At 33.9% G+C, this 26,384-nt stretch overlaps 1 protein-coding gene across 2 annotated transcripts in view; it reads left to right on the top strand.

The window, feature by feature from the left end:
* Positions 1–3,817: 3,817 nt before the first annotated feature.
* LOC126885901 (uncharacterized) overlaps positions 3,818–26,384 on the top strand; it is a 45,937-nt gene continuing 23,370 nt past the window's right edge. The window contains exons 1-2 of one of the 2 annotated variants that reach the window (XM_050652723.1): positions 3,818–4,058; positions 20,536–20,670. In XM_050652723.1, the coding sequence (XP_050508680.1) occupies positions 3,954–4,058; positions 20,536–20,670 (240 nt within the window). In that variant the 5' untranslated portion in view covers positions 3,818–3,953. The remainder of the gene's footprint in view (positions 4,059–20,535; positions 20,671–26,384) is intronic. The other variant, XR_007698507.1, reaches the window with a different exon arrangement.

The following is a 26,384-nucleotide window of genomic DNA, read 5'->3' as shown; positions in this document are numbered from 1 at the left end:
GTGATTCTTTGATATTTTCTTTGAGTGATTCTTTTACAAAAATTACATAAACATTAGTCTTAGAAAACATGACTTTAGTTAAAATTATTTAAACGTTGACATTTAAAAAATTTTCAAAATCAAAGTCTATCTCTTCGTTAGCAATAGCTTCAATATCTTTCTCTGACAACTGTTATCTTAGAGTTCCCACAATTAGTACCCATGCACATGCACCCTTTGCAGAATATTGAAAAACTAATTCCTATCTTCCGACAACCGCAGCTTTTTGTACATCCTTTGGTACATTTATATGCTATTTTTTCAAGCAAAGCTTGTGGTGCAGGAGCTTTGACAGTAAATATTGGAATTAATCCATATTTTGAAGTTTGCCCGGCCGAGTCAAGTGGATCCAAAGTATTACCTATAAAAAATAAGATTCAATCATAACACACAATCACATAAAAAAGTTATAATGAGGAATTTAAAAAATAATCCTAAAATCAAAAATCGTTGCAAGTACTTATTACATTTTCAAAAAGCATATCTTATTCCAAAATAATCCTAGAAGTTTTTATAATACACCATTTTAAAGTAAACAGGATAAGCTTTCTTTTAAATTATATAATATATACCTAAATGTAGAAAAAAAAAGTTATAATAGGAAATTTAAAAAATAATCGTAAAAAATATAAAAACTCGTTAAAAGTATAAAGTCTTGAAAAAGATAAAGTATAAAGTCTTGAAAAAGATAACCTCTTTAAAAGAAGTCGTACAACACTATACAGTAGAAAATTTTAAAGGTAATTGATTTATACTCCTCTTACATGTACCATTGCATATGCCTATAGTTACGTAGAAAAAAGTTACAGAACAATATTTGCGAAATAACAAGGAACATTGCCCAAAATTGCTGTGAGTGACGAACTTTGAAACATTATATTTTGAAAACTGTCCATCCTAATGACCTCTACCAAACATCATTTTAAAGATAAAGTATGTAAATTTTTTTCTGTGAAGCAATGTCTATACCTATATCCCCGTGGACAAAAGTTATGGGACAAAAAGCAAGATTTATTTCTTTTGGGTTTCTTTGTGCTTTTTCTTTTGAATATATTTTTGTAAAAAAAAGTATCTTTGACTCTAAACAGTTATATTTAGATAGGAAATTTAACCAGGAACAATTTTTATGTAGACGTGTTTGTACCAAAAGTGCATAGAACTCACCCTAATGTAACCTGTGCCCAGGGACTAATTCATCAATTTCTCGAAAACGCACCCCTTTAAATGGTAGCACTTCGCGTTTTTTTCATATATAGAGACTCATTGACCATATGAAATAATAAAACCCCGTTAACGTTGTAGTTCCTTTCTATAGTACATAATCAATAGCCTATAAGTGTCCCGATAAAAACCATATTTCTCTGGACTATTAGTGGACTTCTCATAAAACTGGCAATTCTGAAACGATCTGGTGATAGCTAGATTGCCAGTAGCAATCGCTGATTCTTGTTTCATTATCTGCGCATCAAGTTTTTGTAAGGAACAGCCAGGACCAGAAAGCATAAATGCCAGCATCACTAAAACCTCACTTTCTAAAGATATATTATCACCTATAATATATCCTTCAGCAACTAACGTAGGCTCTCTCAAACATATGTAAAGTCCTTTTCATGGGCATTTTTCAGTGCGTCACCAATGAAAGAAAATAAGATAAGTCCGTGATAATACACGTTTTTAACATTTATTCAATTATGAAATTTTAGTTAAATCTGACAGTTGTCACATCTTTTTTGCAATTTGGCATAAAAACAAATCAATTGTGTTTATTGCATTTATAAAATGGTATTTTCTTTGATTTGTATAGTCTTATCAATTGTACAGATTATATTCGTAGATATATTATATAATTCGTAAATATTTGTTTTTTCGATTATAGCGCCATCTATCGACCGCTAGAATAAATGCTATAAATGTCTGTAATCACGGACGGGCCTTTTTTTCTGTTACATACGATTTAATGCGTTAGAAAGAAATCGATAAACTGTGACGCACTGAAAGATGCCTGTGAGAAAAAGAATACAGGCTCCATTGCTTGCCAGAAAAGTTGCCGATGTTCGACGCTGAGTGTAATCTGTACATACAGAGTGTCCCAAAAGTAGCAGAACGGTCGAGCATCTCGCGAAATATATGTCGGATCAAAAAACTAAAAAATAAATTTTCAATATTTTTCTCAATATTCTATTGAATGACACCAATCACGACCCCTCCCTACCCACCTTGGAGGTGGGGTGGGGCATAAGTTTAAAATCTTAAATAGGAACCCACATTTTTATTGCAGATTCGGATTGCTTACACAAAAATTAGTAACTTTTATTAGTGACATTTTTAGAATTGTGGATATATGGCGCTATATTCGGAAAAAACTATTTATTGATAACTATACTGATAACCTAGGTAAATTATAGAAACGGCCTAATACCTCGAGATATACACTTCCAAATAAAAAACCAAAAATCACGTGTTTTTTTTTAATTATTCTAATTACAGCGCCATCTATCAACAATTCTAAAAAAAGGCTCGAATAAAATTCCCTAATTTTTTCATGAGGAATGCAAATCTGCAATAAAAAACGGGAGTTCCTATTAAAGACTTTAAATTTACCCTCACCCCAACTCCAAGGGATGGATTGGGGAGGTCGTCTTTAGTGTTATTCGATCGGTTTTCGAAAAATGTTAAATACGTGTTTTTTGGTTTTTCATTTGGAAATTTAGTTCTCGAGGTATTAGACCCTTTCTATAATTTAGTTATTGTATCAGGATAAATTGATTTGTTCCGATTAAAGCGCCATTTATCCACAATTTGAAAAAATGTTTCAAATAAAAGTTACTTCTTTTTACGTAAGGAATCCAAATCTTCAATAAAAAAATGGGGATTCCTATTTAAGATTTTAAAAATAACCACCCGGAAAACGCGGAAAATATATTACGTTGTAAAATGAAAAGAGGCGAAACTAGCGAGGTGGGAAATTACCATTAGATACCTATTGATAGTTTCCCACCTTTAGACGTATCGGAGTCAAACTGTCACAGGAGAATTTTAAAATTTTTTTCTTTTAAAATTATAAAAAGGTGGCAAACTATCAATGTAATGTAAATTTATAGGTTTCTATTGATTCTGTCCAATAGAAATCTACAAAGTTAAAAATTTCAGCGATTATTTTTTAATGATTTTAATTTCCAATCATGCAGTAAGATTTTTCATCATGTAATTTATAATGTCCAATCAGATTATTATTATGCTGGGAACAATCTACTTACATTATAATGATGAGAATGATGTGTATTTTGTTTCTATTTAATTATAACGAGTTTTACAGTGTTGACAACTGTCACATTTAAGAAACATGGAAATTACAATACGTAACATTACAGTACTAAATAATAATATTCTGTGCATTTTCACAATAGTGAATCGGCCTCGGAGGAAGTTATTATGTGTTTTTTATGTGACTTTTTGTTAACTAATTTTTTGTCACTTCAAAAGATTTAAATATATACTACGTTTTGTATAAATTTAACTTCAGTTCTCACATCAATGTTGTACATCACATATTTTTTGCCAACTTTTATTTATCAGATTTGTAATTTTCATTTGTCATAGTGTGTAATGGAATTCACCTCTTTTCTACTGTCTTTCACAGTCGTTGCTCCATATGGATATAAATAACATCAATCCTAACAAATTATTTCTAACCACATTTTGATAAAAATTATACCTGTTAAAAAAATACAAATTCTGATAGTTCAGGTAATCTCAAAATTTAGCGGATGTGTAGAGATAAACGTAAAATTGTTTTTGGTATTTTACGCTTATATCAATCCACAAAGATTAACTAAATGCCAATCCATTCAAATAGTTTAAGCTGATACAACAGCAACTTTTTAAATAACTGAACGAGTAAGTAATTAACCAAAATGAAGATTACCATATTCTTGTTGCTATTTTTATGTATATTTGTTATGTATGAAGGAGCATTCCATCACATACCAAAGCGAGGGCAACATTTTCCACAGTATCAGGTAAATATTTTTTTCTATATGCATACCATTGTTTCGTTAATGGAAAGGAGGTTGAGGGATAGTTCATTTTGATGGTCGTTCAACTACTTTTTGGAAAATGCTACATAAATTATATTTCTTTTTATAGTACCTACCTACTTTTGGAAAAATCAAGTAAAACTGTAAAAATATTAAGTATCGCGTTCAGAACTCAAATAACTTTTTTGGAGTAAGTATTGAAATCCAAATTTTTTTTGACTATTGTAGTATTTTGAGTTTCTGTTGGAGTATTTTTGGAAAAATCAAGTAAAACCGGAAATATATTAAATATCTAGTTCAGAACTTCAACATTTTTTGAAGTATTGAGTATTTTCAAAATAAAGTACATATTTCCAAAATTACTGAAAAGAAATATAATATAACGTGGTATATATTGAGAAGTATATTGAAAACTGGTTCACAAAATGTCCCGATCATAAATAAATTTAACGTGTTTTGTTCTGGTACCTGTTCAAATTTACAAGAAATTTTGAAATGTGTATTTTAAAGTAGTGACTACCAAAATACGTAATAAAAAACCCATTTCTGTGATAAAACTTTGATAAATAATAAATAACTAGTTACTTACCAGAAAATACCATATCTAAAAAATTTAACAAACCAAATTGTCCCACTTTGCAAAACATTTTCCAACATCAAATTAGTTAAGCACAATCCACTTCTAAATTCAAGGTTGTTCTCAAAAACCAACATTAATAGTCCAAACATTATAGTCCTGGATTCTGCATACCAAAAAAGGTTATTAATAGCAAGCTGAAAATTCGTTAATAGCTTAACGGTGTCCAGTCGAAAAAATTTTGATGTACGGGAACACTGGAACAGGGGAAGTTTTAATTGTGGAACTGGTTACAGGTTTCGAACATCAGACTACAAAAACGTCTCATGTATTTTGTTGGAAAGAACTTCTGATTGATTTGTTACCCTTTCATTAAACTCTCATGATAAAATCAGATTGCTACTTAATACCAATAAAATTTCTGTCATTTGACATGTTCTACGTGTCGTACTTATTAAAATGTCCAAAAAAAAACCTGCTAGTTGTCAAAATTAAAATCTTCTTCTCCTTCCTTCTTGTATGTAAGCTTTAAAGCCTGTTTCTTCTTCAATATTGACCTCCTAGATTGTTTAAGTTATCGCACCATCTTTTTCTTGGTCTGCCAATACTTCTTCGTCCATTTGGTGACTTATCTCTTACTATTCGTGCTATCATATCCTCTGCCATTCTACTTATGTATTCGTTCCACTTCTGTTTTCATTTTGTTACCCATCCATTTATGTCTTCTACATTGCATAATCTTCTTATGTTTTCAATTCTCTCCCTATCCAACAGACTTTTCCCTGATATTCGTAGAAATATTTTCATCTCTGTTGTTTCTAGTAGTCGTCTCGTTTTAGATGTGTCAGGTCTTGCCTCCGCCGTGTATGTTAATATAGGTCTAATTGCTGCTTTATAGAATATTGCTTTTGTGTCTTGTCTTAGGTGTTTGTTCTTCCGGATTGTATCATTAAGATTTCCCGCCGCTTTACTTGATTTTAAACTTTGTTGTCATACTTCCTCTTCAACATCTCCGTAACTGTTATATCTATTCCCAGCCATCTAAACCTTGCTTCCTGCTTTATTATTTTCCCATCGATTTCGATTTTACATCGTAGTGGGCATGGGCGTCCACAGGGAGGGGCAGGGGGGCAACTGCCCCCCTTAGAGAGGACCAGGCGAGTGTAAAATTGGTGAATAACCAATATAATAGGAAAATATAAAGTTGTAACTTAATCCTGATTTTGAATGCAACCACTCTACATTCTAGCTGGGACAGGCTTAAAAAACACAGACAGAACGCAGAGAACATAACAAACACTTTATTGTATGAAGCCAATAAGATAGCCGAAAAATGCGGTTTTGAATTATCTACACCTAGATCTGCAAAGAAGCAATCAACCAACTGATACGCCTAGTGAATACTGGAGGCGATCAATGATTCTTCCGTATCTGGATTCTATCATATCTTCTCTAGAGACACGATTTTACGAAGAAAATATGCAAACCTTCGCTCTGAGTCTTCTGCATCCCAAGCATTTTCCAAAAATTGATTTAAATTGCCTTAAAATAGAACTGAGTCAATCCTTAAACCACTATAAAATAGATGGAATAGATGCAGAGCTAGAAGAAGTATGGGCAGAACATTGGAATAAAAAACGCCTTAATAATGAGTAAGACAACTTGAAATTTTTGAACTGGTTCGAGCGTCCACTACTTTTTATGGACGGGGTCGAGTTCGCTCCCAATGGTAAGAATTTTACCTGAACTAAAAAAGGTAGAGTCCGAATTGGCTCCCATAGACAAAATTTATTTTACCTAAACATGTCGAAAATATCACCCAGCGTTGTCACTTCTTTCAAATTTTCTCTTTTTGTTAGAAACAGGTACCTTCTAGAAATATCTATGGGAAAGGAGGAAGACCTAACCCTTCGGTCCTAACTTATTTCGGGTATTAGAGTGTAGAGCGAAAACCGGCCGATTTCAGGTAAGAGCGCAAAACGGTCGAGCGCATACCGGCCGACACCGATAATTTGTGTTAAAATTGCCACATATGTCAATGTTGAACTAAAACAAACTCTAAAAGTATTTGTCTAAAAGTATAATTTTCCTATAAAAAGTCTATATCACTATGTAAATTTCCTAAGCAGTATAAATATTACACGATTTGGCAACAATGTCTAATGTTTCCGCGATTATACGAGAGCCTACCCGCATTCATGCGGGAGCCAATTCGTACCCTTCTAAAATATACCTGAACGAAGCGGAGCGAACTCGACTTCACCCCTTTTTATCCGTTAACAAAAAAATTGCTGGAAATTCTCGTAACATTGTCTTGCACTACAGTTGTAGTGCAAGACAATCTTACAGTGTACAGTTGCGAGGTCGTTCAGCCGTCGTTGAAGACTAAAAACATGGTTGCGGAGTACAATGGTCGAAGATTGCCTTAATGGGTTAGCTCTAATGATCATTCATCGGAAACAAATATTATCACAAAAGAAAGAGTTTGTAGAGAAAGTTTTACAAGAATTTACAATTGATCCGCGTAAGTTGTTGTTTAAATAATAGTGTTTAGGAACAGACAATTTATCTTGCTTCACAAATCGAAAGCTTACCCAGGAGGAAATAAACTTGTTAAATTTGCGTCACGTTTTTGTAAAAAGCATTAAAAAATGTTTAAATATTTAAATTATATTTAGTTTGCTTCATTGTTATATGACGGCGTTGAGTTATAATTTTGTCTCCAAAAACGTTATTTTCAAAACTTCTCTGGGGGAAACCCCTTCCCCCACCCCTCTCAGTGAAGACTCTCAATTTACGTCTATATTTATTATTGCTTATCTAACCAATTTTTTTATTTCTCAAATCTGCCCCCCTCTAGTTTTGATCCTGCGGACGCCCATGGTAGTGGGTATTTAGATGTTGTCATACATTGGGTTTTTTCTGCTGATATTATCATATTATATTCCTTAGCTGTTGTATTGAATATGTCTGTTAATCTTTGGAGATCGTCTTCTGTCTAGAAGAATAATAATATAAATTTAAACATAATATTAAAATTTAAATTAAAATCACGTTCCACAATTAAAAGTTACCCTGTTCCAGTGTTCCTATATAGCAAAGTTTGTCCGACTAGACACCGTTAAGCTATCAATAAATTTTCAGCTTGCTATTAATACCTTTTTATTGGTACGAGAGATCCAGGCCTATTAATGCACAACATAATTTACAAAATAAATTGCATCGAATTTCAAAGTTGTTATATTGGTCAAATTCAAGAGTGTCTCACTCAACACATAAGTAACTACAATATAAGAAAAACCTGTTGTGCCTTAGTAGACAACCACTTAAAGACAGGAAAATATTTGACTATAATAATGTAAAAATCTTGGAACATAATTTTTCATGGGGTTATATTTAATTTTCCAGCGGGTCCGCTGTCGTATCTCACTTCGTCTATCAACGTCTTCCTTGGTATTTCTACTGGACAACGTACCACGATACTTCCAGTGTTGTACTAGGTATTCTGTCATTATCTATTCTTATAAGATGACGTACCCAGAGCAATCTTTGTATTTTTTACATAATTTTCTATAGATATTTCTTTGCCATATTGACATAACTCCTGGTTGAACCTTATTCTCCACATATCATTGTCGCAAGTGGGTCCCAATATCCTTCGTAATATCAAATCTTTCCTTCAAAGGTATTAATAAGGTTGACTGTCTTTTCCGTCATGAGCCGTATTTCTACAATATGGATCCAAATACATGCGATAGAGAGAAGTATGCTTTGTTTGCAAGCAATATTCGTTTACGTATTTCTTCGCCTCGCTGCCTCCTCAGTTATCTGTACACCCAGGTATGTGAGCTCCTTTACTACTTCAATGTTAACCGCCTCTATTGTTAAATTCTGCAAATTCCATTGTTTCTTTGCATGTATTAGGGATTTAGTTTTATCTACGTTGACGGCTGGCACCATTTTTTTCGCATTTCCTTCAAGTTCCACATAAGCTTTTGTGATTATTCTCTGCGATTATTCTTAATAAGTTTACATCATCTGCTTACATTACAATCTGCTTTGACTTATTAAACAGTGTATATTATACACTGCGGTGCAAAAAAATCGATCCACTAAAAATTTGGTCATGTTTGAAGTTTACAATTTCCTAACCCTGTTGTTCGATTTAAGTGATTTTTTACCACGTTATAGCCTTATTCATTGACAATATCGCTGTAATAATATTATTACTATACAGTCAAACTGTCATTGTATACCGTGTGTACGAATTAAACTGTGTCTTTTTCTTAAAGTTTAGATCACCTTTTGGACTATTCTAGCACTCATAAAATACTGAAATTAAAACCTAACTATAGCCTCAGGTTTTCTTAACATTTTGTTTTCGATTCATTCGCTTATGTTGGATAATAAAAAAGTTAGGTACATTAACAACTGGCCATGTTCGTCATCAGTACAGGGTTTTTTGAAATAAGTGCGGCAAAATTTAAGAGGTAATTTTACACATGAAAATAATGACAGTTTGCTTAATAATCGTATGTCCGCAAACGCTTCGTTTCCGAGATACGGGATGTTCAATATTTTTTTACAAACTGACGATTTATTTATGGCTTTAAAATGAATTGAGATATGCAAATCAAATTTGGTGGATTTTAAGACGTAGTTATTGCACATTTTTTGACATACAATTAAGAATTTTATATTTACCATTGGCGTGCGTACGGGTAATATTATCGGTCATAATACCCGTTTGCGCGCCAATGGTGAATATAAAATTCTTAATTGTATGTCAAAAAATGTGCAATAACTACGTCTTCAAAGCCATCAAATTTGATTTGCATATCTCAACTGGTTTTAAAGCAATAAATAAATCGTCAGTTTGTAAAAAAAAATTGAACATCCCGTATCTCGGAAACGAAGCGTTTGCGGACATATGATTATAAAGCAAATTTTCATTATTTTTTCATATAAAATTACCCCTTACAGTTTGTTACACTTATTTAGAAACACCCTGTACTGATGACGAACATGGCCAGTTGTTAAAGTCCCGAACTATTTTATTATCCAATATAAGCGAATGAATCGAAAGACAATATGTTAAGAAAACCTGGGGCTATAGTCAGGTTTTCAGTATTTTATAAATGCTAGAATAGTCCACAGGGTGATGCGAACTTTGAGAAAAAGACAGTGCGATTCGTACACCCTGTATACAATGACAGTTTGACTGTCTAGCAACAATATTATTACAGCGATATTGTCAATGAATAAGGCTATAACGTGGTAAAAAATCACTTAAATCGAACAACAGGTTTAGGAAATTCGAAACTTCAAAAATGACCAAATTTTTAGTGGATCGATTTTTTTGCACCGCAGTGTATGTTATACTAGTGACTTCATCGATCTGGGCGTGATGACCTAATCGATCATATTTTTAACGAGAATAGGGGTCGAGTGATGATTCATTTGAAAGACTATTAAATTCTTTTTTCAGTAATAGGTTTGTTCTAGCAAACAGTCAAGCTAGTCAGAAACCGTCAGCAAACAGTTGGTTAGTGAGAGAACATAATACAATCACCAGTGCTATCCCCTCTACTCGCGCTGGTCGACTATTCGCTGATGGTTTCAAACCGTTTGAAACTGATGCTAGAACAAACCTAATATAAACATTATCATAATATTTTACAGAGTGGCCAAAAATAATTTTATAATTAAATTAATTCACAAAAAAACAACAATGTATGTAATTTATTTATTTCAAAATCCATTTTACTGCTATCAGAAAAGAGAAAAATATTTATGTGACAAACAAACATTACTGTTCGCTTAAATTAGATGTTCAAACTGCCAAGGGGAAGGTGGGTGGCAGCTTGAACATTTAATTTAAGCGAAAATCATTGTTTATTTGTCAAGTAATAATTTAATAAAAAAAATTTTGCCACCCTGTACAGATAATAATGTTAATATATATATTACTGAATAGAAAATTAAATAACATTTTAAATGAGTTAGCACACGAGCCCTATTCTCATTTAAAAATTACGTCATCACGCTCAGATGGATGACGTCAAAAAAATCGACTTCTTTCGGAATGTATCTCCAAAATCTCCTTCTCGATAAAAATTAATTTATTTAATAATTTTGCCCCACTCTGTATGATTTTAAAATTGCTGTGTACTTTCTGGTTAAAATATTATTGTTTAATTTTTGTTTGACCGTATCATAATACAATTTATCAAAAACCTGCGCTACGTCAAGAAAATCGCTTTTCAAGATTTATGATCTTTTCAAAAATAAAAACCCCATGGAAATGTTTGAAATGTTTTTTGCCAATGAAATTATTGAACACTTGTCTCAGAAAACTACTAAATATACAGCTTTTAAAAATCAAGAAAATCTGAATACCACACACATCATCGTCATCACGTAGCGCTACAACCCTGGGTGGGTCCTGGCTGACTGTTCAACTTTCTTCCAATTTGGTCTTCCATCAACCTAGGGTCAAATGGAATGTTCATTTTCCGGAGATCTGCTTGGTTGTTATCTCTCCATCGCATTCTGGGACGTCCAAGTGGTGTTTTACCTGTTGGAATCTCCTCCCATACCAGTTTTACAAGTCTTTCGTTATGAAGTCTGTGCACGTGGCCTGCCCATCTTAGTCGCTGTGATTTAATTTCTTGGACAATATCGGTGTCATTGTAAAGTGCTTTTAATTTGATGTTGGTTCTGATCCTATACTGGTTTGTGTTAATGTCGTGGCGAGGTCCGAAATTTTTTCTAAGTATTTTTCGTTCAAAACGTCTGAGCTTTTCTTCGTTTGATTTGGTCATGGTCAACGTTTCGCATCCATATGTTAGGACTGGTCTGACGATGGATTTATAAATTTTGATCTTGGAACTTCTTGTAATATTTTTTGATTTTTTAAGCTTATCCAGTGCGAATAGACAGCGATTTGCTGATAATCTCTGATTATGGCCCCCAGATACTTAAAACGTTGTACTCTTTCGAAATTGAAGGTGTTGACCGTCACATTTTGTCCTATCCTGTCTCTTCGTGTCGTTCTATTTATACACATATATTTCGTCTTCTCTTCATTAATGCTCAGCCCTACTTCGCTTGTTAGTCCTTCCACCTTGTTGAAAATGGCTTTTGTGGATAGGATGGAGTCTCCAACGAGATCAATGTCATCTGCGTAAGCTAGTAATAACTTGGGACTTTGAACCGATAGCAGTTCTGTCCTTATTTCGGCCGACATCATGGCTTTCTCTAATACAAGGTTAAAAAGTAGTGGAGATAACGCATCACCCTGTTAGAGTCCACTTTTGATGTCAAAGCTGTCAGACAGTTTATTATTTACACGTACTTTTGACATTTCACCCTCCATACATACTTTAGTCATCCGAATGAGTTTCTTTGGTATTGAGAATTCCGCCATGGCATTTGATAATTGGCTTCTTTCTACGCTATCATATGCCTGTCGAAAGTTTATGAAGAGATTGTGTATGGGTCTGTTATACTCCCGCCCCTTTTCTAGAAGCTGTCTCAGCGTGAATAGTTAATCTATTGTGGATATGTTTGCCATAAAACCGGCTTGATATTCTCCTAGGACATTTTCAGCATAGGGGGTTAGTCTACTAAGAATTATGTTTGGGAGTATTTTATATGCCGTGTTTAGGAGTAAAATTCCTCTATAATTCGCGCATTTAGTTTTGTCCCCTTTTTTGTAGATGGGCACTATGAAGTTTTCCTTCCATCTTGCTGGTATCCTTTCTTCTAACCATATTTGTGTTATTAAGTGGTGGATTTGGCGATGTAGTGCGTCTCCTCCATATTTCAGAAGTTCTGCTGGTATCTCGTCCGTACGCGGCGCTTTGTGATTTTTCAGCTTATTAACGCCTTTTGGGTTTCTTCAAAAGAGGGATTTTCGACGGGCATGTCCGCTGTAGATCTCTTCTTTGTGCTGTTCTTCCTGTATGATGTTTATAAGTTCCCTGAAATACCCTTTCCATTCTTCTGTTAGTTCTTTATCGTCGATTATCATATGATCTTAATTGTCTCTCAGTGTATGGATAGAATTGTTTCTATGTCCTCTTTTCTCAGTGGAAATTGCTTTATAGAATTCTCGGTTTGGGTCAATCTCTCTCCATAGCTTCATATTGAATATCACACACGATGCAATAATAGTACATTATATACCGCGGGACTGAAGTAGTACATTTAATCCTGAAGGTAAAGTTTATGGCCCGACCGCAGGGAGGGCCATAATTTACCTGAAGGATTAAATGTACTTCAGTCGCAAGGTATATACGATACTTTTCGTACTTCCGGTATGATTTTATTAATTATTTCAATAATTTCAATCAGTTTTTTCTCTCTTCAACTCATTTAATAAACTGTCTTTAAAATAAGTTACCATAGTAACATTGCGTTGTGACAGTTATAATTTAGAAACATTGTCATTACTAGTGTCATTGTAAAGAAACATTGTTATTGATAATTATTGGTATCATGAGTGAAGAAGGTGTATCTGATATTGATAAAAGAGCAGCCGAAGTAGGTGAAGAATTGTTACCACCGAAATCTAGAAAACTATACGAGCAGCAGTACGATGCTTTTAAAAAGTGGTGCCGCTTAAAAAATGTGAGACAACCTACTGAAAATGCGCTGTTAGTCTACTTCGATGATAAATCAAAAGCGGTTTGTGCCTCAACTCTCTGGGCACATTACTCAATGCTGAAATCGGTTATTAACATTAGAGAAGATATTGATATAAGTAAATTTCCAAAATTATTAGCTTTTTTGAAGAGAAGAAATGAGGGATTTAAGCCAAAGAAGTCAAGAATTCTCACGTCTGAGCAGGTAGATCAGTTCTTACGGGAGGCTCCGGATGATAAATATTTAATGCTTAAGGTAAATTTGGAAATTTGTTTATATTCAGAAATTTTAAGAAATCAATTTTTTTGTAGGTTGCACTTATTTTGGGCGTTGCGGGAGCTTGTCGTGGAAAAGAGTTGGTTGATTTAGAAATCGACGATGTGAGAGATTTGGGCGATTCCTTCCTAATTGCGATTAGAAACACCAAAAATAAAATTGACCGAAATTTTGTGATCAAAAATTCAGAAAACAGTGCCATCAGTTTTGTGGCGATATTTCGGAAATATGTGGCATTGCGAAAGACAGGGACAACTCATTCAAAATTTTTTGTTCAATACATCAACAAAGAATGTACTACGCGAGTAGTAGGAAAAAACATGTTTGGTACAATTCCACGGCAAATAGCAGCTTTCTTGAAATTAGAAAATGCGACGTCTTATACGGGACATTGTTTTAGACGCACATCTGCGTCTTTGTTAGCTGATTCGGGAGCAACAATAGACGTGCTGAAGAGACATGGAGGATGGAAATCCTCCAACGTGGCCGAGGGATATATTGAATCGTCTATTAAAAATAAACAAAAAATTTCAGATAAAATATTTGGTCAAGTCGCCGATTCGTCCACTATAGTTATGCCACAGTCCTCATTCTCGCTTCCTGTTTCCGCAGGATCTTCGAAACAAACACCAGTTCAATATGAAAAGGACCTATCTGTTACTCGTCAGTTACCTGCTGCATTAACCCAGGAAAGACTGGTCAATATGACGAACTGTCACAATATTAATTTGAATATTAACGTTAATTACCATTCTAATTAATTATATTTTTCAATAAAATATCCCTTAAATTCGTTTGTTTGTGATTTAATCGTTCCGGGAGTTTCGTCAATATTTAATCCCGGAGGGATTAAATGTGACACTTTAGTACCTGTCACAAGGGAGTGAAGTTGTCACTTTAGGCCCGGAAGTACGAAAAATGCTTTATGGGAATCCTGATCTTGAGTGGTTACAATTCAGTCCCATCTTAAAGTCACTATTGGGAGAAGTCCGAAGATATTAGAAATTACTTAATATTGAGAGCTATGAGAAGAAATAGATTCCTGTCGATTTATTTACTTCGATAATCTCTTCAATTTTGTAAATCTATTCAACTTCCTTAGATTTAGAGGCTACCAAGCTACTGGAACAATGAGAGGTAACAGTATTCCTAAATTACAAGTAAGAAAACCGAAGGTTCCTATTATAAAATCGAAGCAGCTGGTTAAAAAAGAGGCAAAAAAACAAAAACTAAGTATTTTCGATGGGAAATAAGCCACAATTTTACTAAAAAAATTAATTTATTACCGTTTCGTATTATCATAACGAGTATTATTTTGTATTTTGAAAACGACAGCCGACTTGGGTGTCGAAACGTTAATAAATTAATTTTTTTAGTAAAATTGTGGCTTATTTCCCATGGAAAATTCGAAATATAAATTCCTGTATAATTCGCGCATTTAGTTTTGTCCCCTTTTTTGTAGATGGGCACTATGATGTTTTCCTTCCATCTTGCTGGTATCTTTTCTTCTAACCATATCTGTGTTATTAATTGGTGGATTTGGCGATGTAGTGCGTCTCTTCCATATTTCAAAAGTTCTGCTGGTATCTCGTCCGTACGCGGCGCTTTGTGATTTTTCAGCTTATTAACGCCTTTTGGGTTTCTTCAAAAGAGGGATTTTCGACGGGCATGTCCGCTGTGATATAGATCTCTTCTATGTGCTGTTTATCCTGTATGCTGTTTAGAAAGTCCCTGAAATACCCTTTCCATTCTTCTGTTAGTTCTTTATCGTCGATTATCATATGACCTTGATTGTCTCTCAGTGTATGGATAGAATTGGTTATATGTCCTCTTTTCTTAGTGGAAATTGCTTTATACAATTCTCTGGAGCCTGGTTTGGGTCGATCCCTCTCCATAGCTTCATATTGAATATTACACACGACGCAATAAAATGCTTTATGAGAATCCTGATTTTGAGTGGTTACAATTCAGTCCTATCTAAACGTCACTATTGGGAGAAGTCCGAAGATATTAGAAATTAAATATCGAGAGCTATGAGAAGAAATAAATTCCTGTCGATTTATTTACTTCGATAATCTCTTCAATTTTGTAAATCTATTCAACTTCCTTAGAACCAAGCCTTCCTACCAAGCTACTGGAACAATGAGAGGTAACAGTATTCCTAAATTAGAAGTTAGAAAACCGAAGGTTCCTATTAAAAAATCGAAGCAGCTGGTTAAAGAAAGAGGCAAAAAACAAAAACTAAGTATTTTCGATGGGAAATAAGCCACAATTTTACTAAAAAAATTAATTTATGAACGTTTCGTATTATTATAACGAGTATTATTTTGTATTTTGAAAACGACACCCGACTTGGGCGTCGAAACGTTAATAAATTAATTTTTTTAGTAAAATTGTGGCTTATTTCCCATCGAAAATTCGAAAATATTTAATTATGAAAGTGCCACAAGGAAATAGCTTCAGAACAACATAAACAAAGACTAAATCAAACGCTGAAACAAATCTTTCCCTAAGTACTTGATCCACAATTATTAAAAGCCAGAGGACAATTCTGTACCGACCTAGAAAGAAAATCAGGTATATTTTTCGTTAGATGGAAAGGCAAAGATGTTGTAACAGTAGTTTCAACATGTCATGGTCTTCAACCTGTAGGCCCTATAAAGAGATATTCCAAGCAGCAACATAAAAATATTCAAGTACCGCGGCCGTTTGTAATAGTAATAGGAAAATATAATGAGTGTATTATGGGGGGGGGGGGGGAACAGACCAAATGGACCGTAATTTAACTGAGTATAGGATAATTCCGTAATTTAACGGAAGTAAGATTGAAGACTCTGAAAGCAAGATTGGAAATTTTGGATTCGGCACAAGAAACACAAGGGGAGAAAAACTTATGGAATTTCTGGAACAAGAAAACATGTATATTATGAATACCTTCTACAAAAAGAAACCTAACAGAAAGTGGACATGGGTTGCACCTAACGGAACCACCAAAAATGAAATAGATTATTTTCTCTCAAACAACAAAAGAATATTCGAAGACGTAACAACAATAAACAACGTAAAAACGGGTAGTGACCATCGTATAGTTAGAGCAAAAATAAATATTAACATGAAAGAAGAGAGGAAAAGAATATTTAAAAAAACAACGCGAATAGATGCCTTTAAAGTAAAAACAAATGAAGAGCAATTCCGAGAGGTCTTAGCGGATAAGTTCAAATATGATCCTTCACATAGTCAAGATGAAATTGACGAAATTAACAAAAACATCAATAAGAACCTTCTCGAAGCCGGACTACAGGTCGCAAAGAAAACAAGTACTAAAGAAGACAAAATAAGCAACGAAACTAAACAACTAATGACGGAAAGACGACAACTACTAACGCAAAACAAACGCCATACTCAAGAATACATAGAACTTAATAAAACAATTAGAAAAGAACTAAAACGCGACTTACAAAAATGGAACGAGAACTTAATAGAGCGAGTCATTGAAAACAACAGAGGCTTAAAATGTCTAAGACCCGCATTGGGTGTTCAAAAAATCATTAAAATTAAAGATGCCAATAGTAAGGAAGAGAAGGACAAATATAAAATAACAAAAATAGTCGAAGACTTCTACAAAAGCTTGTACAGCTCGCAAAGCCAGCCTAATGAATAAACAAAGGAGAACGTCAAAAGAAAAATAAAAAACGTGGGATCAGAAGTACTACCAAATATAAAGGGATTCGAAATAGAAAGAGCTTTAAAAGAACTAAAAAATAATAAAGCTCCAGGACAGGACGGTATAATTGCCGAGCTCTTGAAAACAAGCAAGACAGTAACAATCCCTATACTAACAGAGCTATTTAATAAATGTCTCCATAATAGCAAGATCCCTAAAGACTGGAACGAAAGTCTAGTAATACTTTTACACAAAAAAGGGGACAAATGTGACCTACAGAATTATAGACCGATATCGTTGCTCAGTCAAGTATACAAACTATTCATGAGAATTATTAACAACCGGTTGACCTACAAAATGGACAATTACCAACCAGTGGAACAGGCTGGCTTCCGCAAAGGATATAGTACATCGGACCATCTGCTGACAATGAGAACATTGATAGAGAAGGCAAATGAATACCAACTACCCGTATTTCTTGCCTTCGTAGACTATGAAAAGGCGTTTGATAGTATCGAGATGTGGGCCATAGAACAAGCTATTAATAATTGTAGAATATATTCGAGATATAGACAACTAATACATAATATATATGAAAATGCAACTATGATAGTACAACTAGACGAAAATACAAATCCCATCCCTATTAAGAGAGGCGTGAGACAAGGAGACGTAATATCGCCAAAGCTTTTCAACCTAGCACTAGAAGACGTCTTCAAAACGACAAATTGGTCAACCTATGGCATTAACGTTAATGGCAAGAAGCTAAATCACCTCAGATTCGCTGACGACATTGTGATTATAGCGAGCTCATTCGAGGAACTGCAAATTATGATAGAGGAACTCGCAGGCAGTTCCCAATACGTCGGTCTAAAAATGAACATGAAGAAAACAAAATTAATGACAAACACAGATGACCCCAGGCGCATAACTATAAATGGCAGTGAGATAGAAAAAGTCCAGGAATATATCTACCTAGGCCAAATCCTGAAACTTGACAAAGAAAACCAAAGTGCGGAAATTAATAGGAGAGCAAGACTAGCATGGGCAGGATTTGGAAAACTTGGTTGGATACTTAAGAACCGCAAAATACCTCAATATTTGAGGACCAAAGTGTTCAACCAGTGCATCCTTCCTATCATGACATATGGGTGTCAAACCTGGACCCTAACCAAGGCAAATATGAATAAACTAGCTACAACAGAAAGAGCTATGGAAAGAGCAATGTTAGGTATACGACTGTCAGATAAAAAGAGGAGCGACTGGGTAAGATCAAAAACAAAAGTCGAGGACATAACAGCAAAAGTTGCCAAACTTAAATGGAGCTTTGCAGGCCACACTGTTAGACAAAAAGACCAACGTTGGAATGCCACGATACAACATTGGAGACCTTACCAAAGTAAACGACCGAGAGGAAGACCACAGATGAGATGGGTTGATGATATTAAAAGAGTAGCCGGAACGAATTGGAAATATGTTGCTCAGGATAGAGACCGATGGAAGGAGTTGGGAGAGGCCTATGTCCAAACGTGGACGATAGAAGGCTAAGAAGAAGAAGATAGGATAAATATACGAGGAAAAAAGTGGTGGTGGAATCCATTTACATATCTTATTGATTTGTGTGTCATTAATGCTTGGTTAATGTACCGCCATCAAGACCCAAAAATGTCCCAGTTGACATTTAGGCGCACTTTAGTACAAAGATATTTGATAAAATACCAAACTATTACTTTACGACCAGGAGCAAATCTAACTCGAGAAAAGTAATAGCTGATATACGATATGATAACATTGGACATTTGGTAGATTCTACTAAAGATGGTAAAAGACGAAGATGCGGGTTAGAAAGCTGCAATAGTAAATTGAGAACAATGTGCATCAAATGTAATGCTGGATTATGTGTTCCGTGTTTTGCAACTTATCACACTAAAAAATAAATTTAGTTTTTATACTCATTTTGTACTTTTTTTACTTTTATTTAAAGGTTTTTTATTTAATAAAAATACATTAATTTGTTTGTCATATTTTTTGTTGTGTGATTTAATAGATGTTTTCTTTTAATACCCACGGGGTCCATAGGGATACAGTGTAAATTCAATATTTAGCATTGTCAAAAATTTTTTTTTAATTTTTCCAGTGTTTTCTAAGCCATTTTTAGTGTTTTTGAAACGTACGCAAATATACAAAAAAAAAATAATTAAGGGCGTTGCCAGGTTTTCAAAATTCACTCCGATTTTTTGCATTTAAAAAGTACTTACTGGGACAGTAAACGATGACGGCACCAAGGGTATTAATTATTACAGCTATAATTACAGCTACATTTGAAGTAGCTCAATAAATTATTTTATTATCATTGATTAATAAATAGATAAACAATTTATAAAAAAGTTCAATAACATATTTTCTTTTTGTTGTTTTATTCACTTTGGCGGAACCTTAAACACAAGCATTCAACTGTATCAACAATGAGGTTAGCTTTGTCCGTCGTCAAATTTATCTTAAAATAACATACTCTTATCACAAAACTTCTAACTCCAATATAAAATTAGTTGTGAAAACAACTGTTTGTATACTATAAAAAACTTCAAAATGCAAGAATTCGACAAAATAACAGCAAAAAATTCAACAAACTGACAGCCACAAAAGTAAACAAACCAAAACGTCAGAAATTGTACTTAAAATATGTGAAGACATCATAGATATAACAGAATAGATCAGGCTAGTCATATGCCACTCAATGCATCGGGGTGTAACGCCGATATCAAGTACGGTGATCTAGATATCTTTGTCTGTCATGCGAGTGTGAGCGTATCTACCAAGAGGTGGGAATAACGGAACGACAGTGACACACAGGCGGCGGCCATCATATGCTAGAGAGAGAAAGCTAAGCGAAGGTAGAGAGAGATAGATAGACCACCGACCCGAACTGTTCCGCGTTACGCTATTTTTCGAACTGGCCTAATCTATTCTGTTATATCTATGGAAGACATCCCCAATCGTCTTTTTTTGTACCTATCTCTTTTCATTACACTGAGTCTAAATTGTTCATAAAAATAACATGTGTTTTTACTTAATAACAGGCGGCAGCTGGTTTGTCAATAATTTGATGTGTGGAAGAGAATGATGCTAAATAAAAAGTATGTGTTTTATCTCACCAGGTATTAATGACGCACGGGTAAAAACTCGCGGACTCAACTGTATTATAGTAACATTGATTTTTATAAGTTTGGAACTAATAAAATTATATTTCGTCTGCACTATCAAAATATCTCACATTATTTTTACAACTATAGGTAACAAATAAAAATGGAGAACTTACCAATCTTAGAAGCAATATTGTAGGACTTTCCCCTGTCTTCAATCCTTGTAAAAAGTGCCACAAGTTAGCGTATGGTAAATGTAGGAGAATTTTTTCCTCGCAATGTCCCGTAAGTATTTTATGCTTTGGCTTGTTTGATGTATAATAGATGTACATTATACAGTGAACACGTAAAGGTTGGAATAAATTCATTTTTTCATCAATGGGCCATTTTGGCAATAAATCCAGAAACAGGTTGATTTTTATTTTTAAATTACGATTTTTTAGCATATACAGTATGTCCCTGTAAGTTGTATCCATATGGAAAACTTTTTTATTATTAATTTACGAAAAAAGTTATTCTTCATTAAAAGATCAGCATGGTCCAAAACCTAAGATTTAACCATTTAATATCAATTTTTTTGAATATTATACGAGGTATGTCAAAAAGTTTGAATTTCACTCAAGAGAAATAGCTTTATTTTTCACAATATTGACAATTGCTATTATGAAAAGTTGTTTGGAATTAAAACTATATTACAGTATGCAATTATATCCTTCTAATAAAAAAATTTTTTTTTTGAAAAATTATGGTAACTATGTAAGTAACCTTATTTTCAGTTATGTATATCAATGCAGATAACTCTTTTATTATTAATTTTACGAAAAAAATTGATTCTTAATAAAAAGTTCTGCATAGTTTTAAACCTAAAATACAACCATCTTATGTCAAATTTTATCAATTTTATACGAGGTATGTCAAAAAATTTCGCTCAAGAGTAAAATACGTTTATTTTTCACAATATCGAAAATTGTTATTATGAAAAGTTATTTAGAATTAAAAACCATGTTTCAGTATGTAATTACATCCTTCTAATAGAAATATTCTGAACAATAATAGTATATTAATTATGGAGAACGATAAGGGTTTTATACCGATCGAAGACAATTGTTTGGAGGAGGAGCGGCGCGACGACTCCAATTATTGTCTGAGATCGGTTACCCTTAACGTTCGATATGCTTATAAAGTTTTTTGCACGATTGATACTATTATAAATTATAAAATTAAACATTTTCGTCATATTGTCTAGTTTCATTCATTTTATCAAGATAGATACTTTGGTTGTTAGGTAGTAACTAGGGTGCATAACAATAATGGAGAATTGAGTTTTTATTTAGTTGTCAATGATTAGTAAAAGTAAGGCATCGATCAGAATCCAAAAATGTAAAAATATATAGGGTATCCCATTTAAAAAAACGAAGTTATAAGCAACTTCCGGTATAACCGGAAGTTGCAAAGGGATGAAAATATTTTCATTTAATAGATCATCTTTCAATACCCCTTTATTCCAATTTTCATGATTCTGTTGCCTTTAGTTCTCGAGATATTTCTAATAGGCCAGTTATCTGCCTCACCCTATATACATTTTGTATACTGTATACTATATACTACACACATCGGCGTACGTTTCACTTTCTGTTTTGCTTAATTTGCTTGAAAATGAATCGTACCGCATGGGAAAAGTTATAGCGGACGGACTATACTTATGTATGTGTACGTATATAGCCACCGCCCAGCAAAAACTACTGGGCCGATTTCGATATAATCCCGTTTTTGTAAGTTTAAAAGAATTTTGTCGAGAAACTAAGCTTTTAAAAATATTAAAACAGCCCCCTTCTTAAAAGGGGACCGAAATGGGGGGGCTATTTATGGCCCATTTTTGCAAATTTTGACATAAACGAATGGAACTTGGTGCAAAGCATCAATAGGCGAATGGAGAAACGGAATTCGACATTCAAATTTCAAAATTCATATTCAAAATGGCGACAAATATGGCCAACCGCCCACCCGGCACATTTTTTTCCTATTTAAAATTCTATTTATAAGTCTAACTTGAAAAGATCGCTATATAGTTTAAAGGTGGGGTAATAGGTAGAATTTGAAATTTGGCAGCCACACAATAATATGGTACCTACTTCTCTATTATCACATTAAATTTCACCCAAAACACGGCTTCCAGTTTAACCGGAAATGAAAAAAATCTTAATTTTTTGACATGCCCTGTATATTATTACATATTTTGAAAGAATGCAAAATTATCTTTCCAATTGCATAAAACTCGTTGCTGTAACATAAAAACTCAAAAAGTTACAGTAATAGGAAATTTTGCTATAATCTCATGTGTCGTCTCTCAAACATGCGCGATCATAGCAGCCCATAGAAATATAATAAAATGCAAATATCATGTAAACTATTAATTTCTCAGAAACAACGAACTAATTTGAAATGAAAGTATGACTAAGATTTTATTGATTTATGCATTAATATATAGGGTGTTCCCCCAAATATGGCATCGAACATTTTCTGAATATCTTTTGAAAATTTTACAAACATATTTTTATAAAAGTTGCAGGAATTAATGATGCGTAGAACCACAAAATATTTTTAAGTATATATTAAGTCTCTAAAATATCAAAATACCGAGCAAATTTGTTATTTTTTTTAGAATGAAATTATCTAGTAGGATAACGATAATAAAACGATCGGAAAAAATATAGATTTTAGCGATAAAGTTCTCGGGCAGTCTTTCCGTCCAGCGTTTTTAAACGAGAATAGGGGTTTGCGATAGCTCATATGAATGGTTATTCAATTCTTCATTCAGTAATATAAACATTAACATAATTATTTATACAGGACGACCAATTTTTCTTTAATTATAATAATTGCCACAAGAAGAAGAATCTAATTTATTAAATTAAAAATACATTTAACTGCCGTCAGAAAACAGAAAAAAAGATTATTTGAAAAATAAATATTGCTTTTCGCTTAAATTAAATGTTCAAACTGCCAAAAGTCAGGCGAGTGGAAGCTTTGAAGGAAAGTAACCAAGGTTTGCGGAAGGTAACATTGAATTTAAGCGAAAAATAATAATTTTTTGTCAAACAAACATTATTCCTGTTTTCTGAGAGTAGCAAAATTAATTCTGAATTAAATCAATTATGCACATACATTCTTCTTTTTGTCTCAATTAATTCAAATAAAAAATATATTTTTTGACACCCTGTATAAACAATTATGTAAATGGTGAAAACGACAGTTTATTGTAGACTGCACTTAGGCTAAGGGAATAAACCCCGACAGAAAATTCTGTCCCTTCTAGTCAGAAGGTTAAATCGACGGGCTAGCAACTCGTCATTTGTAAAAAGTTACATATGCTAAAAATTTCGACTTAACGCCTCGGAATCCGGATGGATCAAATCGACGACGAAAATTGCTACGAAAACGGACATGGAAAATGGCAACCTGGAATATACAAGGGATACGAACTAAACAGACAGAAGTTTTTTCAGAGCTGGAGAAACAAAATATTGATATCTGTGTGCTCACGGAAACGAAGAAAAAGGGGAAAGGAAATGAAGAGACGGGAAACTACATTCATCTTTATAGTGGTGTACCTAAAGACTGCAGAGCCAAAAGGGGAGTATCTATAGCAATTAAGAAAGACTATAGAAAACACATTAAAAAATGGGAAGAAGTGGATGAGCAAATAATCACATTAGAGATAGAGAAAAACGGTCACAGCCTAACAATAATTGGAATCTACGCTCCCAATGAAGATGCAGATAAACAAACAAAGGACAATTTCTACAATAAACTATCCGATGTAGTAAATGCTATTAAAAATGACAATGAATTGTACATTTTAGGAGACGCAAATGGGAGAGTAGGAAGAGAGCAGAATCACTCTGTAGTGGGGAGATATGGCGAAGAAACACTGAACGAAAACGGTACTCGTCTGAGAGATTTTTGCCAATTCCGATCGCTAAAAATAATGAATGGGTTCTTCTCACACAAAAATATCCACAAATTCACATGGACGCAACCTACAAAAAAACTGCGGTCAATAATTGACTACATAATCCAAAGAGAAAGCTCTAGAATCAAGACTACAGACGTGAGGGTATACCGGGGACCAGAATGTGGATCCGATCACCACCTGTTGGTAGCCAGCATATGAATAACTTACCGGTCAACAAATACAAAAAGGCTAAAAAAAGACGAAGGAACTAACATTTCAGAAAAGTGTTATAAGTTGGAAAGCTTAAAACACGAATCGACCAAATTTTTGTATAAGTTGAGACTGGCCTCAAAATTAAGATTTATAGAAAGTAACACCGATAACACCGAAAAGTTGTACCAGCAAATAAAAGAAAGCATACACGCAGCAGCAAAGGAAGCGTTAGGATATTTGGAAAAAGATGATAAGCAAAATCCAGAATGGTGGTCAGAGAAACTAAAAGGTTTAGTAGATAACAAGAAGACAGCGTACCAAAAATGGCTACAGACACAGGACTTACAAGATCAAAGAGTATACGCACAACTAAACAGAGAAGTGAAAAGAGAAGTAATAAGCAGTAAAAATGACACATGGGAAAGAAAGTGCGAAGAGGTGGAAAGATACGTAGGCGGATCCAAAGTAGCTGAAGCATGGAAAACGATAAAAAATATCAGAAAAGAAAATAAAGGCAGAGTAATTTAAATTTAATAAGTACCAAAGAATGGGAAGGTTACTATAAGATACTACTGAGGGAAACTAGACCCGAATTTGAGGTAAATCAAATGGACATGCAGACGGATGTAAATGAACAAGTTAGAAGAATAACTACAGAAGAAATAAAAGAAGCCTTATTAGAATCAAAAAATGGGAAAGCATCAGGACCTGGAAATATCCCCATCGAACTGATAAAATATGGACCAGACATACTGCATGAAATAATGACGGAACTCTTCAACAAATGCATGTTGCAGGGAGAAAAAATACCAGAAGACTGGAATTGTGCATAAATTAGCTCGATTTACAAAAAAGGAGACAAAACGTTGTACAAAAACTACAGAGGTATAAGTATAACCAGTGCAATGGGGAGGTTGTATGGCCAAGTATTAAAGAAAAGGGTGGAATTAGAAATTCAGGACATGGAAGAACAGAGTGGTTTTCGCGCCGGTAGATCGTGCGCCGGTAGATCGTGCGCAGATAACATATTCGTGATGCAACAAATAATAGAGAAAAGAAGAGCAAGGAATCTGTCTACTCACCTAACATTTATTGATCTTGAAAAAGCCTACGACACGGTACTTTTAAAGGAACTCTTTGACATTTTGACCACGATAGGCATAAGCGAAGCATATGTGCGAGCAATTCAAAATATGTATCAAAATCCGAAAAGCTGTATTAAGCAGGGAAAATCTATGTCGAAACCATTCCTTGTTACAAAAGGTTTAAGGCAAGGGTGCTGCTTATCGCCAACACTATTTAAAATATACATCCAGAAAGCTCTGGAGCAATGGAGGAAAACAGTTGCAGGGATGGGAATAATGATTGAAGAAAACTGCTTAACAACTTTGTTTTCTGCTGATGACCAAGTAATTCTTGCCAACGATGAACATGATATGGATTATATGCTAAGAAAGTTACAGATCGAATATGAAAAATGGGGCCTATGTATGAACATGGAGAAAACGGAATATTTGAGAATAGGACAGGAAACCGAAGATCCGGAATTAGAGTTAAGAAATATAAGGAAATGTAAGGAATATAGATATTTAGGAAGCATAATATCAGAAGAAGGAACTACAAAAAAAGACATACAGCATAGGATACAGCAAGGAAGGAAAGCAACTCGTATTTTAAATGGTCTACTATGGTCTAACAAGGTGAAGCTGAACACAAAGTTAACAATCTACAGAACAATTGTAGAACCTATTATAACTTATGGAGCAGAGTGTTGGCAACTCACAGGAAAGGAAAGAAAAAATATAGAAGTAGTGGAAATGGATTACTTACG

The sequence above is a fragment of the Diabrotica virgifera genome, chromosome 1 (genome assembly GCF_917563875.1).
Source record: "Diabrotica virgifera virgifera chromosome 1, PGI_DIABVI_V3a".
NCBI classification, from domain to species: domain Eukaryota; kingdom Metazoa; phylum Arthropoda; class Insecta; order Coleoptera; family Chrysomelidae; genus Diabrotica; species Diabrotica virgifera.
Note: the sequence above shows the minus strand (reverse complement) of the source record. Positions and strands in the feature narration are given on the sequence as shown.